The following is a 17,623-nucleotide window of genomic DNA, read 5'->3' on the forward strand; positions in this document are numbered from 1 at the left end:
ATGAACTAACTCTAACATCGTGCATTATCCTTGACTTCCCTGGTCTGTAAAGCATCCTACGTGGTGGAGTGTTGAAGTCATTCACTGGGGGGATAAGGGGAACAGATGCAATGCCTGGCACAAAGTAAAATGTTTTCGTGTTCTTTCTACACTTCTACATCCCTGATGCCTACCAAACATGGCTTGCTCGGTTCTGATGTTTTAGAAAAGAGTTTCGATCTTTTTAAGCATGTAGCAACCATTCTAAGTCCCTGCCTCCCAAATGGTTGCTAAAATCAAGAAGTAAAACTTATCATCAAGGTCTACAGGGCAAACACAGTCTTTGAAGTCAGAGTGTGTTGGTTCTGAATCCAGGATCACCACTTCCAAACTATGTGATCTGGAATACGGCCAGGCTTGTTCAAATGAGCATAGAGTTCCCTTTGGTAAGGGCCAATCAATGTCTACTTCATAATGCTGTCGACAGGAGTGGATATGAACAAATGCTCAGCAAGCATGCGATACATGTTAGCTACAAGTATGGATGGTTTTCATGGGAACTGGCTCCCAGAGCAGAACACCCTCAGAGAGGACTGATAAAGCCACAGCCTTTGTCTGTAATGCAGAGGACTTTACCACTTAGGATCTGTGGTGGGCAGGACAGTGGTCCTGAAATATGTCCATGTCCTAATCCTCAGAACCTGTAAGTATTTTACTTTTCATGGCAAAAGGAATTCTGAAGATGAAATTAAGCTTAAGGACCCTGAGATGAGGTGACTTTACAGGTAGGTCCAATGACAAGGAAAACCTCCCCTGGCTCCAGGGAACCAAAGAGGTAGTGATGTGAGAAGGAATTGACTTGACATTGCTGGCTCTGAAGATGGAGGATGGGGCCATGAGCCATGGAATGCAGGTGACCTTTAGAAGCTAGAAAAAGCAGGGAAGCAGACTGTCTCCTAGATCTTGTAAAAAGGAACACGGCCCTGCTGACAACCTTACTTTAGACCAGTGAGACCTTTGCTGGACTTGTGAATGGCAGAACTGTTAATATAATTCACTTGGATTAGGGAAGCCACCAAGCTTGCAGTAATTTGTAACAGCAGCCATAGAGAACTGACACAGGGTCTCAACAGGAAACAGAGGTCCCACTCAAATGAAGTGACTGGAGATTTTAATAAAGGGATTATTTATAAAAGAGTAAACAAGCTGTGAGGGAACCCACAAGAGATGGTGTTTGACCTTACGGCTCTTGACAGCAGGGAGTAGGGGAAGGACGGTCCTAGCCCCAGAGAGAACGAGCTGCTATGTGGAGGCCATGGGCAGGAGGTGGCCGGCCCCTCCAGCCTGGCAGAGAGCAAGCTGGGCACACAAGTGCCTGACCTCACGCTCCTCTCCTCTGAAGATTTACAGCTGCTGCTCCCCACTGGCCACGCTCAGCCAGGAGCTGGAGGGCAAGGGGTCCTCCGGGGCAGCCCATACTGGCCAGCTTCCCAGGGTGGGCTGGGGAGGAAGGGAGAGGCCTGCTGCAGTGACAAAGGCCACGAAGAAGGGAGTGCATCTCTGGGGCTGCTGGCCATCATCTCCCCCCACACACCTGAACTAGCAGATTCTATACCAACGCTCAGTGAACATCCCCAGACAAAACTTAGTGTCAAAAACAGTCACTTTTTAAAGAGAGACGTGTACGGTTTAAATGTTGCTAAATGCTGACGGCAGCTTTAGGAAGCTTATTATATGACTTAGTCAACTTCCCCGTGCAGCCGTGAAACAGGGCCCACAAGCCGTGAGGTCTGCAGTTCCCTTTATATGGGTTTATTTCCTTTTAAGCAAGGTTCAAGCAGGGAGTAAAATGCCAGAGGATGGGGTTGGAAAATACCAAGCTTTCAAATGGAAAGGGAAGCCCACTCAAAATGTTCAAAAGCCACCACCCAGGCAGTCTGCCCCTGATTCCCAGGGTAGCCCCTCAATTTTGCCCATCTGATGAGGACCCTCAGAAACGCAACTGCAGGGAAAGGGTTTGCAATGTTAGACTTCTGGTTACTCAAAGAGCAAGACCCAAACTCTTCAGTCTTTTGTCCTCAGGCCTGGTGTGTGATCAGTGAGGCCACATCACATGTGTGTACAGCAAGAAGAAAGCCAAGAAAACCACCTTTAAACAATTTCAACTGTTACAGACTGGTTCATTAATAAAAGTCGATTTTTACTTTTCTACCAAATTATTTCCTGAATAAGGACACTAAAACCCATCAAGTCTGCATTTTTTTTAGAAAGACGGTGACATGGATTATATTAGTTTATTTTTCTAACCTATTTCAATGGAGATTTCTGGGAAACTGTATTTTAAACCAGTATAGCTTGCACTAGAAAACTATGAACTCAAGTATTTGGTTTAAAAAATAAACCCCGTGTTGCCTCTACCAGAGAAAGCCCACAAGGGGTCCCCCACATAGGTCTCCAGAGGTCACTGACTGCTTCTCTGCTGCTGTTCACAGAGAATGTGTCCATGAGGAGCACTTAGAAGTGAGGATGAAGCAGAGATCAAGCACACAGGAAATCACATTACATGCCAGCTCAGGGGACTCCCAAATAGAACGCTGGTTTTGGAAGAAATTTTCCACGTGTAATGTGACCCTCCACCGCTGTCCACCCAGGCACTTGCCTTGGCCAGCATTCTCAGTTAACTGAGGTGCAGAGGTCACAGAACCTACAGATTTGTTCCATATCACTCTGGGCCCTTATTATGTCATCAGGCCAAGATGTTCTGATTCACCAGAAAAAAAAAAAAATCCTTTAAAGAGAAAAGAGTGCAAGCTGGGGAGACAGTTACACTATGCCCCTCTCCGGAGCAATCTCACTACTTGAAAAACCTGTCAACATTGTGCAATTGCCTCCCTGCCTGGACACGTCACCGCTGCTGCTCCTGTGACCACAGAATGTCTTCAATAAAAGCATGGCAGCACCCTGGTGGAGGGGCAGGCTCTGGGGCCACGTGGCTGAGGTTCAAGTCCTGGCTCTCCAGCTTAAAGCTGGGTGAACTTGGAGATTTTACTTACACGTCTGTGCTTTTTCAACTGTAAAACACAGGAAATAATAGAATCTCCTATCAGGGTGTTGTAAGGAGATGTTAATGTACGGAACTACTTGGCACAGTGCCTGCTACACGGTAATCTTTCAGCAAGTGCCACCTGCTAATGATGTCATTATTATTCATGTCTCTGCTACCATCTTTTCCTGCAGACCTCTGTCCTACCAACCTCATCCCTTCATCCTGAACTACAAAGGTGCTTTGCTCCAGGCACCCAGACTTCCTCTCCTACCCACACAAAGCATATGCATTCTCACCTCTGGCCACCACCTCCCCTGCCCTCAGAGCCCATCTGTATTACCCAAATGCTCTTTATCTCTCAAGATGTAGCTCCCCACAGACCCTGCAGAGGAATCTCCTGGCCAAGCCAAGGACCCTCCCTCTCTAAAGATCTATGTGACATTCAGAGGTGCTCATCAGCACTGCCTTCCTCATTCGGCTCACATGGGGGAAGTCTCTAGCTCCGCCATCCCCTATTTTTAAATGCATCTTCTGTATCCACCCCTTAGTGCCCAGCCCCTGAAGCCCTGCACATAAGTCTTCAAGCTCTTTCTCAATGAACATCAAAGATTAGAAGTAGATGGGGCTGCAGGCTAGTTCTGCTAGATTCTAGCCACTAGAGAATTGCTTTGAATTTAAATTCACACTTCCAAATGATCTGCTATGTGCATGGGCCATTTCTCTGAGCTCTGCATTCTCCATGTGGCAGATTTGGCCTTCTGCTCTGGCACTGGGAAAAGACTCAGTCACCGTAAGCTAACACTGACCACTTTTCTTTAGCCAGCAGAGGCGTGCTGTGGCTTCCAAAGGTTCATGCGGCGGGCACGTTGGTACTCACCAGTCAGCAATGCATCCAGTTATTAGGTAGCCAAAGATTAATCCAACCAGTAAGGAGAACTTAGCGATATGGACCTTCCAGGCATTATCACACACAAGATCCCACTAGAGAGGGGCAAATAGAAAATAAATCAGAGAGAAACATACACAGAGCTAGTCGTACTCAATTTTAAGGGCAATACAACAACCCTGTAGGGACCATGGCACCGTTGCCAGTACCATGCCACATACGCCATTCAGAGTCTCTTCCACATTTTTGAAAACCCGATGAGACATATAATTTGTTCACAAAAGGAAATGTAACATTTCCGTCTGGGACAGATTATAAGTCTGCAAAGGATGATGCAGGAAGTCTGGGGATGTGTGTTCTTCTGTCCCAACCACCATGAGAAATGTAAACTGAGGCAAAGCAGGACAACAAGGGAGACCAGGCATCCCTGAAGACCAGTGATCCCTCCCTGAAGAGCTGCTCCGAGGGGCTGGGAGACCCTGACAACTTTCTGCATGGGTATCGTGATGACATGGGGAGGTTAAAAGTTACTTTTGTATTTTCATCCCAAAACACTCCCAAAACTTTACAAGGAGCCTTAAAAATAAAGGTGAGAGTTAGTAGTGAATAGTGAAATATGAACTTTAACTAAACATTCTGTTTTTCCCTCGGAAATGTCCCTTGTGTTTTCCTGTGTTCCCCTCTAAAGCCATCTGCTCTACTTGGAGAGAAAACCGGTCAATTAGCAAATACAACATTCAGACTATTGGGTTGTTTAATAAGAAAAATACAGTCTTCTCATTTTTCTTTTCTCCACTTGCAGAGTCAAGAGAGAAACCCCCGTTTGTTCCCTCTAAGTGATGCGTGTCCAAGTGTGTGGACTCAAACCCACACACAGCTTGCATCCGGGCCAGAGGGGCAAATAAATAAGCAGGGTCCCTGCTGGCCAGGCCTTGGAGACAGCAGAGCCGGGGTCTAGATGTCCTGCTTCTGCTGCAAAGAAGTGGCCAAAGCTTCCAGTTCTGGACTCTCCACTCTAGGTCAGTGGAGACAGAGAATGGGGTGGTGCGGGGAAGCAGCTGGAGAAATGCATGCCAATGCATTTGAGAATGCCACAGCTGGAGGTGTTCTGGGAGCAGAGGCAGGATTGGAGGGGGTGGGGCATGTGGAAGGGGGTGGGGCACACAGAAGTGAGTGGGCTGACCCTGATCTTAGCTCTGTTTTCATAGATGTCTCCCCTGGCCCCTTGTCTCTATGCTACCAGACTGCAGTAGAGGATGGATCCTTCGAGGGCACTGTAAGGGCACTGAGGTCCTCCTACACCATGTTCCCAATCTTCTAGAGCCTTATCGAGGTCCCTGAGGCCACAGCTGTGATTCTCAGCTTCAGTGAAATTCAGGAAAAACCAAGCTCCGTGCCAGTGGATGCAGGGAAAAGCGCCTGGCTGGGATAAATAGGAAGGCACTACCTGTCACCCCATCTCCACTTCTGCCCTGGACTCCCTGGGACACACACACTGGCTCACCGATGCCCCCAAGGCAGGTATGGCTTTCCAGAAACCTGAGGAGGGTGACTTCTTTTTCTACCCTATCTGCTTCGAGAGTCATCTGCAACGCCAGGCCCAGGAAGAAAGAGAATACGGAACATAAGCACAGGCTGCACAAGGGCCTCGTCGATAAAGGACGGCTTGGAATTTACTGTCGTCAGGCTTCATTCATGAATTTGGGGAGCCGGGCACTGCTGGCTGCACAGATTCTGTTTTTTTTTTTTTTGAGACAGAGTCTCACTCTGTTGCCAGGTGCCAGGCTGGAGTGCAGTGGCGCAATCTCGGCTCACTGTAACCTCCGCCTTCAGGGTTCAAGCAATTCTCCTGTCTCAGCCTCCCGAGTAGCCGGGATTACAGGCATGTGCTACCATGCCCAGCTAATTTTTGTATTTTTAGTAGAGACGGGGTTTCACCATGTTGGCCAGGATGGTCTCGATCTCTTGACCTTGTGATCCTCCCGCCTTGGCCTCCCAAAGTGCTGGGATTACAGCGGTGAGCCACTGCATCTGGCCCAGATTCTTATTAAGAATTCAGACTTATTAAGAATTCAGAACTCCTTCTAGGGTTAATGTCCTTCCATGATTGCTCCAGTGGTCCTCAAACTGCAGTCTAGGGACCAGCAGCATCAGCACCTGGGGACTAGTTAAAAAAGGCAAGTTCCTGGGCCCCATCCCGGGCCCACTGAATGAAAGCTCCTGCAGGTAAGCACAGCAGTGTGGCTCAGCAAGCCTGCCCGGTGATTCTGAGAACTACTGGGCAATGCTGCCCTGCCATTTTGAAGGTAATGAATGAGCTTCAGTGTCCTGGACTGGGGTTCAAATGGCTCCCAAGAGCAGGGAGAAGCTAAAACGCTGTGGGAACCATGCACAAGACTCCTGGCTGCTGCTCTGTCCTGCAAACGCCGGGTTGTACAGCTAGGTGATGAGTTAACTGGGTTTTTGGAGGCAAGTCTGGAAAACCAACATTCACATATGTGCTGTTTCCAGGAAAAAATGTATTTTTGATAATAAAAACCTTCCACCATGCAACCTATTTCTGACTTCAGGAATGCAGGTTTTGCCTTAAAATGTGAGTTACAGCTTCATAACCCACAGCGTGTGCATATTCTGTTTTCCCAGCTGGGTTTATACACTCTGGGAGAGGAGGTGCTTACAACACCTGGAACCACTCATGTCCCAGTTGCACCATGCCTGCAGCAGCCTCAGCCAGGCACAATCTTGGCAGGAGAGGAACACATCCCGACCCCAGGTTGCTGCCGGGGAGAAGGGCACCAGCTGCTGTCTCAATGGCAGGGAGTCATCTGAAATGCTTTCACGTCTCCACCAACTTCCCAGTGATGAGTTTACTTGAGGTTAAAGGATGCAAATGAGTACATTATGCTTCTGTGAGATGGCCAGGAGGCAGAAGATATTTTAATAAAGCATTTGAGGGGACTGGAGGAAATTGCCAATACTGTTGTGAGTTCAGCCACCTGAGCAATGGGCAGATCTGGCCTGGGGCAGCCATGACCCCATTAAGGTGCTAGCCAATAAGATGCTGAGTGGTCAGCCCTATCAATTAACAGTGCCACAGTGGAAAATGAAGACAGTGGAGGGAGACTGAGCCAATCACGCTGCTAGTAGGGAGAGGAAGCCTGGTTAGAAGTATTGACGGCTCCGCAGTTCCCAACCTGTGGGCTTCCCTCTGGGATCTGGGGGTGAGGGGCAGGAAACCCAGGGAAAGGCAGCCGCCTGCTGCCTTAAACACTCCTCAAGTAGGCGGAAGAAGAGACAGCATATCTGAAGCAACAAGTACCAACTGGATTCCCAGGCCCAGCAAGTTTACCATGATAAGGGTTATTCATGCCTGGGGATCCGCCTGGAACACCACCCCTGCCACCCTGAAGGTGCTGCCATTTAGCAGGGTGGGGTGGGGCTGGGGAACCCACGCTGCCAACGCCCTTGTTTGACTTCTACTTCTGGTATTGACAAAAATGTATCACGAAAAGAAAGTATGTTCAGACACAGTATAATCTCCTAAAGAATTTCAGAAGTATGAAGAATCTTTGAGGTCACCTGGCTCTTGAAATTTGTTCACATTGCTCTAGATGAGATAAGGAAACTGGTCATTTCACTGACCATTTGGGAAAGCAATGTTTAAAGCAATTTATAATTGTTCAGATTGAAAAAAAATCTAACAGGAGTAATGTTCTAAAAAGTACAAAATCAGAACTTAATGTAATGGGTTTTATATCTGATATTATACCCTTGTCCCCTAAACATTCCATTTAGGCTCCATTGTCCCCACAGACACCCTGATTTATAGGGATGGGGTAGGCACTGACTCATGTGATTCCAGTCTCCTTCTGGGGTGTGCTCCTATAGTAAGGGCTGGACAGCCAATAACAATGCTTTCAGATTCTGTTACAGCTACAGTTTCAAATGTGATTTGGTCCTGCTAATCACATGCACACCCCAAAATAACTTTCTGTGTGTAACCTTGTTCTAAGTTCTGGAGGACTTGTGTTAGGAAGAGAGTTAAAAGTGGAAGAAGGGAGACATCCGTTTTGCTGGTCAGATCTGGCGAGGTTTGGGTGGCCTGGGAGCCAACAGTTCTGGAGGCGGCTAAGGAGGTGTGATCCTGGAACCAGTGGTTGGGACAGTGACTTTCTAATTCTTCAGCCTCCTAACAGAAGCACAGTTCCCTGGACAGGCTGGATCTGCAAGCTGTGCCAGAAATCCTTCTAGAGGCCCACTTTATAGTTGATCTAGCAACTCAGTAAGCGCTATTCCCCGTATTCAATCCCTATCTCCTGAAATACCAGAGTGGCTTCTGTGATTTGCAAATGGAACCTGTTCTCTGGGTCACATTTCCTTGGGATGGAATTTGCAGGGGGTAAGCAGACAGGATGAGGCCCAGTCACCGTCCTCCCTCTCCTGAACTAATACAAGAGTCTCCTTGAATTCCAACCACCCTTAAATCCATTCCCGAGAGAACAATGGAAAGAATCCTTTAATTAAGCTTGTTAACACCTCATCAGCAGGTTTAACAAGATCATAAACGTACTAAAGTCAGAGCCCCATTTCATAATCTTAGGCTTGCTTTGTCATTTTTCCAAGACCAGGGACATTCATGATGATGCCATGTGACGCTTCTGAGCCATCACCAAGTGGCGAGACAAAGGACTCCAGAGTGTGTCTATGCTTTACACACATTAGTTGCTATGTGTTCTGGCAAAATAAGAAAAAAAAAAGTAGAGTTATAGAAAATCTGGTAGACTGTTTTTGTACGTATATACTTTAAGGATAAGCTAAAGAAAATACCATTGATGCTATTTTGAGGTTGAGTGTGTGGTGGCTCACGTCTGTAATCCCAGAACTTTGGGAGGCCAAGGCAGGTGGATCATGAGGTCAGGAGTTCAAAACAAGCCTGGCTAAGACAGTGAAACCCCGTCTCTACTAAAAACACAAAAATCAGCCAGGGATGGTGGTGGCACCTGTAATCCCAGCTACTCAGGATGCTGAGGCAGAGAACTGCTTGAACCCGAGACGCAAAGGCTGCAGTGAGCCGAGATTATGCCACTGCACTCCAGTGTCGGCGACACAGTGAGACTCCATCTCACACACACACAAAATAACAAAAACAAAAACTATATATACGTGTGTGTATATATAAAACTATAGTTATATATATGTATATATAATTTTGAAAGGAATAATTGAATTGCTTGATTTGCAAGAGTGGAGAAATATGCATCAAGGAAACTCACAAAATTTCTAAAGAAGATGAAAAATAAATGGGAGATACGGAAAACAATCTTATTTTCAACAGGAATGAATTCAATGATAAAATGTAAAACAAGAACATAAAAAATTAGAAGCAAATAGACTGCCTCTTTAATTTTGAAATGAAGATGAAATCTCTAAAGAGGAAAACTAAGGGGGAAAAGCTACCTAAGAAAACAACTGGTAGATTTTGTAACTGTTTAACCATTACTACTTTACTATTAATTATTACTTAAAATATTGATGTATCAAAAATACCATAAGCAAAATCGTTAAGACCTAAATTTGTAATATATATTCATTTACATATCAATATACACCAATAGTGCAAGCAGAAATTGAGTAATCTCCCAGATGATTAACCAAATATGAAACACAGATACTTAAACACTGGGAAATGTTTGATTTCACTAATGAAAATGAAGACGGCCCAGTGCAGTGGCCTACACCTGTAATCCCAGCACTTTTAGAGGCTAAGTCAGGAGGATCCCTTGCGGTCAGGAGTTCTAGATTAGCCTGGCCAAGATGGTGAAAACCTGTCTGTACTAAAAATACAAAGATTAGCTGGGTGTGGTGGTGCGTGCCTGTAATCCCAGCTACTCTGGGGACTGAGGCAGAAGAATCGCTTGAACGTGGAAGACAGAAGCTGCAGTGAGCCAAGATTGTACCACTGTACTCCAACATAATGAGACTCTGTCACAAAAAAAAAAAAGAAAAGAAAATCAAGACAATGTTTTGTTTTTCAAAAGAAAATTTTAAAAAAATTTCTAAAGATGCAGGAGAAACAGAGTGGTACCCACCGTACACAGATCATAAACCAGTTGCTGTTTTCAGGAAGACAATATGGCAACACACAGCACATTACTTGAAACGGCGTCTACTCTTTATCCCAGCCATTCACTTTCCCGGAACTTTATCTCAAGTAAAGTATCAGAGATACCCACAGAGAAAATCTCTATGCAATGATTTTCACTGTTTGTAACTTGTAAGAGCAAAAGTTGAAAACCTGATTAAACGTCAGTGGTACCAGACAGCCATTAAAAATTTCACTTTCGAAAATGAATGATCGAGGAAAATGCTCATGGTATAATCATGTGACAAAGCCTCAGAACAGAAAAGCGGTGCCTAGAAGAGATGTTTGTGTATGCAGGAAAAGTTAAAAGAAGATATTCCAAAATATTTTAAAGTGATTATCTCTAAAGAGTAGAAATAAGACTGACTTTTATTTCCAACTTTATACTTTTCTTGACTTTTCCAAACTTTCTATGATGAATCTATAAACCCTCAGATGACAGAAAAAAAATGTATGGAAAAATAATGTAAACTCCCAAAGTGGTGGTGATGGTGGTGAGGCAAAGACAAAATCTTTAAAAAACAAACCAACAAAGGAAAAACCTTTTTACCTTCTCAGAAATATGTACTTTAAGACAATCCTGTAAGTCGGGCCTAGAGGAAGCTTATTTTGAAAGTGGCTTGGAACAAACCATGTCTTCACAGCCTGAGGGTTATGCATGTTCATGCTCACCGACTAAAGCGAAAAGTGTTTTTTAGGGAAGTGAATGAAAATTTTTCCCCAAGTTTCATCTTTTGTAGTGGAGATCCCCATTTGAACTTGTTCTATATCAGCAAACCACGAGGGTTTTACCAGTCACTGTGCACAGTCTGTTCTAAAGCTGAGATAAAAGAAAATATTTCTGTTCAGCCCTACAAAGAGGATAGTACCGCTTAAAACTTCAAAAGCTTAAGTAAAACAAAGTTCCTGTCTGGGTCGCAGGAATTTAAGAGAAATGTAGGGTCAGCATTTCCCCCCACTAAAATAGTTTCAACGGCCTCTCATGAACCAGTGTTTTCTATACCATGGATGTGCTGTGGGCTGCACTTCTTAACTGCAGACAATAGAAATGACAAGAACACACACATACAGAGTCCACCCTGGAAGATGAGTCACAGACGGACAAAAGAAACACCCTCCACAAGCCAGGCTGATGAAGCATATTAGCTACAATTAGTTTCTCAACATTTAGGCAGCCTATGCTACCTAACTGTGGTTTTCACATTTTTATTCTAACAGTAGACAGATTTTTTTTTCCCCTAAAAGATTCCATTAAAACTCAGGATATACTGCATGACTTGAAAACCTCAGATTACTCTCTGCTTTTTGCCTCTAAGCTCATCCTCCAATTTTAGGAGGTTTTCTGTCAACAGTAGCCAACACAACGGTCAATCAGAGTTGGCATCCTTGCAAGCTTCCTTGAATGACATAATGAACATCCTTGGGTACTCCGGGAGAATATTTTCTCTTCTGAGTTTTGTTTCTCTGTTGTTTATGAATATTAATTGTTGCTCGAATCACTCCTCACCCTTCCTTTTTTCTTCCTTGGTGCTAAAATAATAACCATGGCACATTGAGGGTAACAGCCAGGGAAAACTTGATTGCAAGCTTCCCCTCTAGATGGAAGAGACACCCCAACTCTAGCAGACCTGCATTCTGAGCCACTCTTAAGGAAACCACCACCCCAGAGCTGCGGTGTTAAAGCTGCTCACATTTCCTAAACTTCATGTAGTCCAATTTTAATGAGTAACGTAGTAATTTTAGATTCATTCAAACCCTTAAGCAATAATCTATTTTTTGTCTTTTTTCCTTCAAATGACAACTCTACTGCCTGCTCCTCTTCTGCGCAGTGCAGCCTTCCCAGTGGGCGAGAATAGAACCTGCTTCATTTACTGACACTGGGGCTTTCTTGGGTCTCACTGAATTTGATCATTTTTGAAGGGCTAGAGATGCAGAACTTGAAAAACAGAAAAATTACCACCTGAACACATCCTCAGTTGGTGTGTAGGATTATCTCTGAGGAAAAAATACAATGAGTCACTTTTCTTTGTTTCTTTTACTTTTTCTTGAAGGAAATAAGGAGGTGTATCATTCTGAGCAGAGGTCTTCGTTATTGAATGTTCTTATTCTTTCGGTACAATGCCCAGGTGGCGTTTGGGGAAGCTGAATAGATACCCACAAGGCAATGGAGATAACTGATAAGCAATGCCCTTTTAGCTACTCAAACCTTGAAGAGTCTTTCCTAATTCTGCAATGTGTGTTTTACTAATGGCCCGCATCAACTACCTCTAAGAAAGGAAATTAAGACCAAGCCCTGTAAGTTAAAAAGGAAGGAGGGAAGGAGAGGGGAGAAATGTAGGGAGGGAGGGAGGAAGGAACCCCACAGAGCCCTGAGCATCAAAAGGGAGCAGCTACGAACGCCCTGTGAGAAGTCAGCACACAGGTTTCCAGCACACTCATTTTTATGAAATAGCTTCAAGTCTGTTAACTTGAGAAATTCAAAAGTTGCTTCAAGTGTTGCTGGAGGATATTTTCTAGTATAACAGTTGTGAACAGAGCTGTACTGCAGCATTAAAATTTAAGATATCCCCATCAATTCTGGAAGACAGCCAGGTGTGGGAAGCTTCTGCTGAGAGCATCAGGGGATCCTTGAAATGAGAAGACTAAGGACCCAGGTGGTCCATCCTGAAGGGAACTGGAGGGTGTAGGAAAATCATCTTCCACTTTCTGAAAACAAACGCCTCAGTGGCTCCCACAGCGGCAGGCTATGGCCTTGTTGTAACAGGACCCTGTTACCTTCCCTTTATGACCCAGAGTCACCTGTCACCTTTTATTCTCCCCATTTGCAAACTGGCTGCCCCCGCCTACCTCTCTCATGGCCACCTTCTGCTCCAACCCCTGCCATGACCCAGCCTTGCTAAAGTGCTCCCCAGATCCCCAGAGCCTCCATGCCTTTAGCCCACGTTGCTCTTCTGAGCCCCACGCCCACAACACCCTCATTCTCCCACTCCAACTTTTCTGGCTCGATGTTGGCTTTAAAGGACAAGCCTCACCACAGCCAAATTTATTTAACATTGTGTATTACCTGTCAGTCAAAGTATGGCTGACTTTCTGTACTGCATGCATTTATTTCTTTCAAGGAACACATTACTTTTGTAAGGACACAACCAAGTGAAAGGGAAAGGGATACAAAATTACAAATGCACAAATGAAAGTGCGTCTGTATTTCTACCAAGTTTAATAAACTCCACTAAGAGGCATGCTCTCCCAAAGTCAGATCAGGAGCCTCATTTCTGTGCCTCTGAAGCCTCCTGTACTCATGATAAACATGCAGACGGTTTACTACAATATACCACAATTACCTGTCTTTCGCTCACTAGCTTAGGGGGCGGTAAGCTATAGCCCACAGGCCAAATACAGCCCTGTCTGTGTTTGTAAATAAAGTTTTATTGGCTCCTTCATTCATATATTCATTTGCAGCTGATTCTGTACTACAGCAGCAGAGTTAAACAATTGAAACAGAGCCCACATGGCCTGTAAAGTCAAAAATATTTACCGTATGGCCCTTTTTAGAAAAACTTTGCTGACTTCTGCACTAGACTACAAATTCCTTGAAGAAAGGGACCATGTCTTATTCCTTTACACCTAAGTGATGCTCAGAATGAGGGAGGGGCAAAGTGAAAATGTCAGGTAGGAATGACCCTCCCAGAAGTCAGAATGCTCCTATGTTCACCTGTGTTCACTGTGCCCTGCTATTTATCTTCTTATTCCTTGTTCTGTGATCATTTTTTCAAGTCTAATTTAACTTAAATAATTAATACATAATTATTATACCAAATTTATATAGGCAATATAGTTTTTAAATGTTTCCACCAAACTTTTCTCTACTGGTAATTTTCCTCCAGGGAAAGATATTTCTAGTTTTATCATACAAGCCAATATAAAATGGGGTATAGGAGAAATTTATTTAAAACAATGAATAATTCTCTCTTAATAGAACAAATCTACAACATTAAATTAAGCATTGTTCTAGGCAAAGAAAGGAAGCTAAGATGAGTGAAGTGTCTATCCTGTGCTAGGGACTCTGCCAGCTGCTTTGACTGAGCACCCTGACAGCACAACAGGCTTATCACATGGCCATTATTACCAGTGTATCCATTTCACAGATGAAGAAACTGAGGCTGAGAGGTGAAGCTGGCCCAAGATCAAGTGGCTCTTACATAAATTATAAATCTGTATCTGATGGAAACTCAGGTTCTTTCCCCCAGGAAACTCACAAAAATGGCCCTAGTTCATACAAATAAAAACAAATCTCTGGTTTATATTAACTTGCTATAGGTTATAGCATCTGTCTTGACAAGTGTTAAACACACTTCGTTTGCATATGGAAGCAAAGTAGCACACTGAAAACAGGCGGGCTTTCCTGTTATTTCATTGTTACAGTGACTAAACAAACAGTAATTTGTAAAGGGTCTGTGAATAGCAGGTATTTTATACATGGTGGCTGTTTAAAATACTAATATCACGGCATCTTTTTAAAATAGAATTTTTAGTACCAAAATGCTGATAAAAGTTATGATCAACTAAAATCGAGGAAACTGAGTAAGAGATGAAGTGACTTGTTTAGAATAAAAAAAGCTTGTAGCCAAGCCAGACTTGAGCAGAGCCCAGGTTTCCTTGGGCTCAGTTGCTCTGTACCAGGCTGCCGTGGAAAATGTCGTTTCAGACAGGGTGACCTGATACACAGGGAAGCATGACTGTCCCAACAAATTTCACAAGTCAATTACTGCCAAGCCAGGAGAGCTGCTGTCGGTCAGTGTAGCAGTACTACCTTCATTCTAGTGCAAAACTCTTACGACAGGAAGGATTCGGAAAAAAAAATTAACTCAACATTTTAATTGAGACCTACTCTTAGGCTTCCTGCCAAATACTTACCTTTTGGATAACATATTAATCAGAGTACCAGTTTTTCTCCTGTTTTAACACTGGTCTAATCATCTCGATGTCTTTTTTTTTTTTTTTTTTTCTTTGTCTAGCTCAAACTGGAAGCCAGTATAACTGTGGATCTCTAAATGATCACCTTTTCCACGAAAACAGCTAACACCCACCTGCTACAAAAGGTGCACAAGCCTGAGGCTGCCCCGGGCCCACTCCGCATCCCAAAGTTACTCTACTATAGTAGGTCTCAGCTACAGCAGGTCTGACGACCACAGGACAGCATACTCCTTCAAGTTGTTACCCATTTGGCCTTTGTCTTCCTTACACTTGGACTGGGCTCTGGTTTACCTTCATCTCTGAAGAAGGGCATCGCCAGGTAAGCGAGAGACTGGCCACATGGAATTCAGAGCCTAAAGTGGGGTCTGAGCCCCGCGTGCAAATGTGCTGTCAAGCACAGCTGGGATACAGGCTAAGAGCTCGGATTTTGAGCCTGATAAACCCGAGTTATATTTCTAGTTTTGCCCTGCGATCATCAGGGCAAGCTTTTTCACCTTGCAGGGGCTCAGTTTTAACATCTATGACGTAGGAGTCGCAAAATCTTCACTATAGGGTTGTTACAAGAGTCAAAAATAACATCAGGAATGCGCCTGGTGCAGTAACTGGCACAAGGTGATTATTACTCATTAATTTTGTCTGTCAGTTAAGCAGGTCCTTGGGGGCTTATGTCTGTTGGTAAGTAACATTCTGGATCTGAGAGTAATAAAACTACTTCAAAAAGGGTTTTGATTAGAGTCTGAGCCATTCATTTCAGCCTCACCCCTAACTGACCCAAATTAAGGGGTATTTTACTGGTTTTACATCCTGTCTGCATAGTCAGCACCAGAATAGAAAGTGGGCCAGGTGAGGATGGAAGCCACCCTCCAGGGAGGAGCGGTGATCACAGCTGGGAGGTGCTGGGGTCAGGCAGGCCCAGTCTACCCGGGGCTCTACCCTGCTTCACATCCTCCCACCTCTCAGGACGCCGTGCCCTTCACTTTGACCTTAGCAGCATCCTGGGAATAGCAACACAGCTTTGTTTCCAACACTTCCTGCAGTCATTCCTTCAATATACTATTTTTCTGACCAAAAGAAAAAAAAAATGCAGGATGGTTCTCAAAAGCTGACAACACTATTATACCCAAGAGTGTGTTTTTATTTTCTTCCTTTGAACTATTAATCTTCTAAAAACACCATGCCAAACTGGCAGCTTGACAGCAGAATCTGACTGTGCAGTCTGGCTCCTGGCGACCAGCCTCCACCCTCCGGTCAGGAGAGGAAGAAGGTCGGCTGCACCCGAGATGAGGTGGGCCAGGAAGGACCCCGACCTTCCACTTCAGTGCCTCGGGCATCCTGGGGACCAGCGGACTGAGAGACAGCTCTCCAAGAGTTTCCTCAGATAGAACCTCAAAGCGTCCTTATGCCAAAGCCAGGATCACTACCCTGAGAACTCACCTGCGCCTGGCCGGATGCGTATGGGACAGGGAAAGGAGCAGAGAACACATGTCACAACTCAAACCTCAGAAAGGGGACAGAGAAAGGGAGCAGAGACCCTCTCACGCCAGGGAGGCTGCAAAGCTGCCCAAGTCGCGGCCCTCACCACAGAGTCCCTGCTCAGACCTTCCTGCCCCTCCTCACTCTCCAGACTGCTCCGAGTGCTACGGTGTTTTAATATTGGTGACAGGCCTGGGATGGCCAGCTCCTGAGGAGACATCCTTCTGTTACTAGAGGAGTTGGAGTTACAGGGCTTGAAGGATGTGAGCTTGCTGGGGGAACTCCAGGGATGAACATGAGAAGGCCTTTCTGCTGTAGTACTAACTGCAATCAGTGTCTGGGGCTTCATGGGCTTGGTCTTGCACAACAAGCCAGGGCATCTGAACTCCAACCCAACCCTTCCAAAATAATACTCTCCATCGACTACCGATGCAGCAGCGCAGCCTTGACAAAGCTTGCCACAGGGCACAGGTGGATCCATTCAGCCTTCCCCAGTTCTCTCTTCTGTCTCTCTCAAAGGCAAACAGGCAGCAAAAGAGAAGGTAAAAGGGCATCAGGAAGTGTTCATCTAAAACAGGGAGTAACTGGTTAATTAGCAGTTAACATTCACTGAAAGTTAAGCTGGTGTTTCATTTGCAGGACTTCTCAGAGCCTTTAATATGTTAATGTGCATCACGAATCCTGAAAGGGGGGCTCTGTATAATGCATTTTTAAACGTCTTTGGTCTTGGAAATCCTCTCCCTCCTACACACTTTCAAGGGCATGTCTGGACTGCAGGGTATGAGAGATGTTGCCATGTATATTTTGTTTGCCCTGCATGACCTAATGTGTGAACACAATGCAAATCATAACACATGGAAATTCTGGGATTTTAAAGGCTGGGGTAAAACAGTCCTGCCACCCCTGACAATCTACCTGAAGGAAGAGAGGAGGGATATGCATGTATATCAAAGGATGTTCAAAAGAACCAGAGGAATGTTTTTCTGCCTTTAATCAGAGAAAATAAAAATAACTATTTGCCTCTGTCTTGAGAGCTTATAACTGCTAATTGGTAAGATATGGACAAATATTTAAAACATGAAAGAAGTGATCTGCAAAAGGTCAACCACAACAAGAAGCAGTC

At 44.7% G+C, this 17,623-nt stretch overlaps 1 protein-coding gene across 4 annotated transcripts in view; it reads right to left on the bottom strand.

Annotated features, from left to right (window-relative positions):
* SLC22A23 (solute carrier family 22 member 23) overlaps positions 1 to 17,623 on the bottom strand; it is a 192,890-nt gene that overhangs the window by 147,273 nt on the left and 27,994 nt on the right. For all 4 annotated transcript variants that reach the window (XM_039462679.2, XM_010338125.3, XM_074398393.1 and 1 more), the window contains exon 2: positions 3,903 to 4,006. In XM_039462679.2, coding sequence (XP_039318613.1) covers positions 3,903 to 4,006 — 104 coding nt within the window. The remainder of the gene's footprint in view (positions 1 to 3,902; positions 4,007 to 17,623) is intronic.

The sequence above is a fragment of the Saimiri boliviensis genome, chromosome 4 (genome assembly GCF_048565385.1).
Source record: "Saimiri boliviensis isolate mSaiBol1 chromosome 4, mSaiBol1.pri, whole genome shotgun sequence".
Taxonomy (NCBI): domain Eukaryota; kingdom Metazoa; phylum Chordata; class Mammalia; order Primates; family Cebidae; genus Saimiri; species Saimiri boliviensis.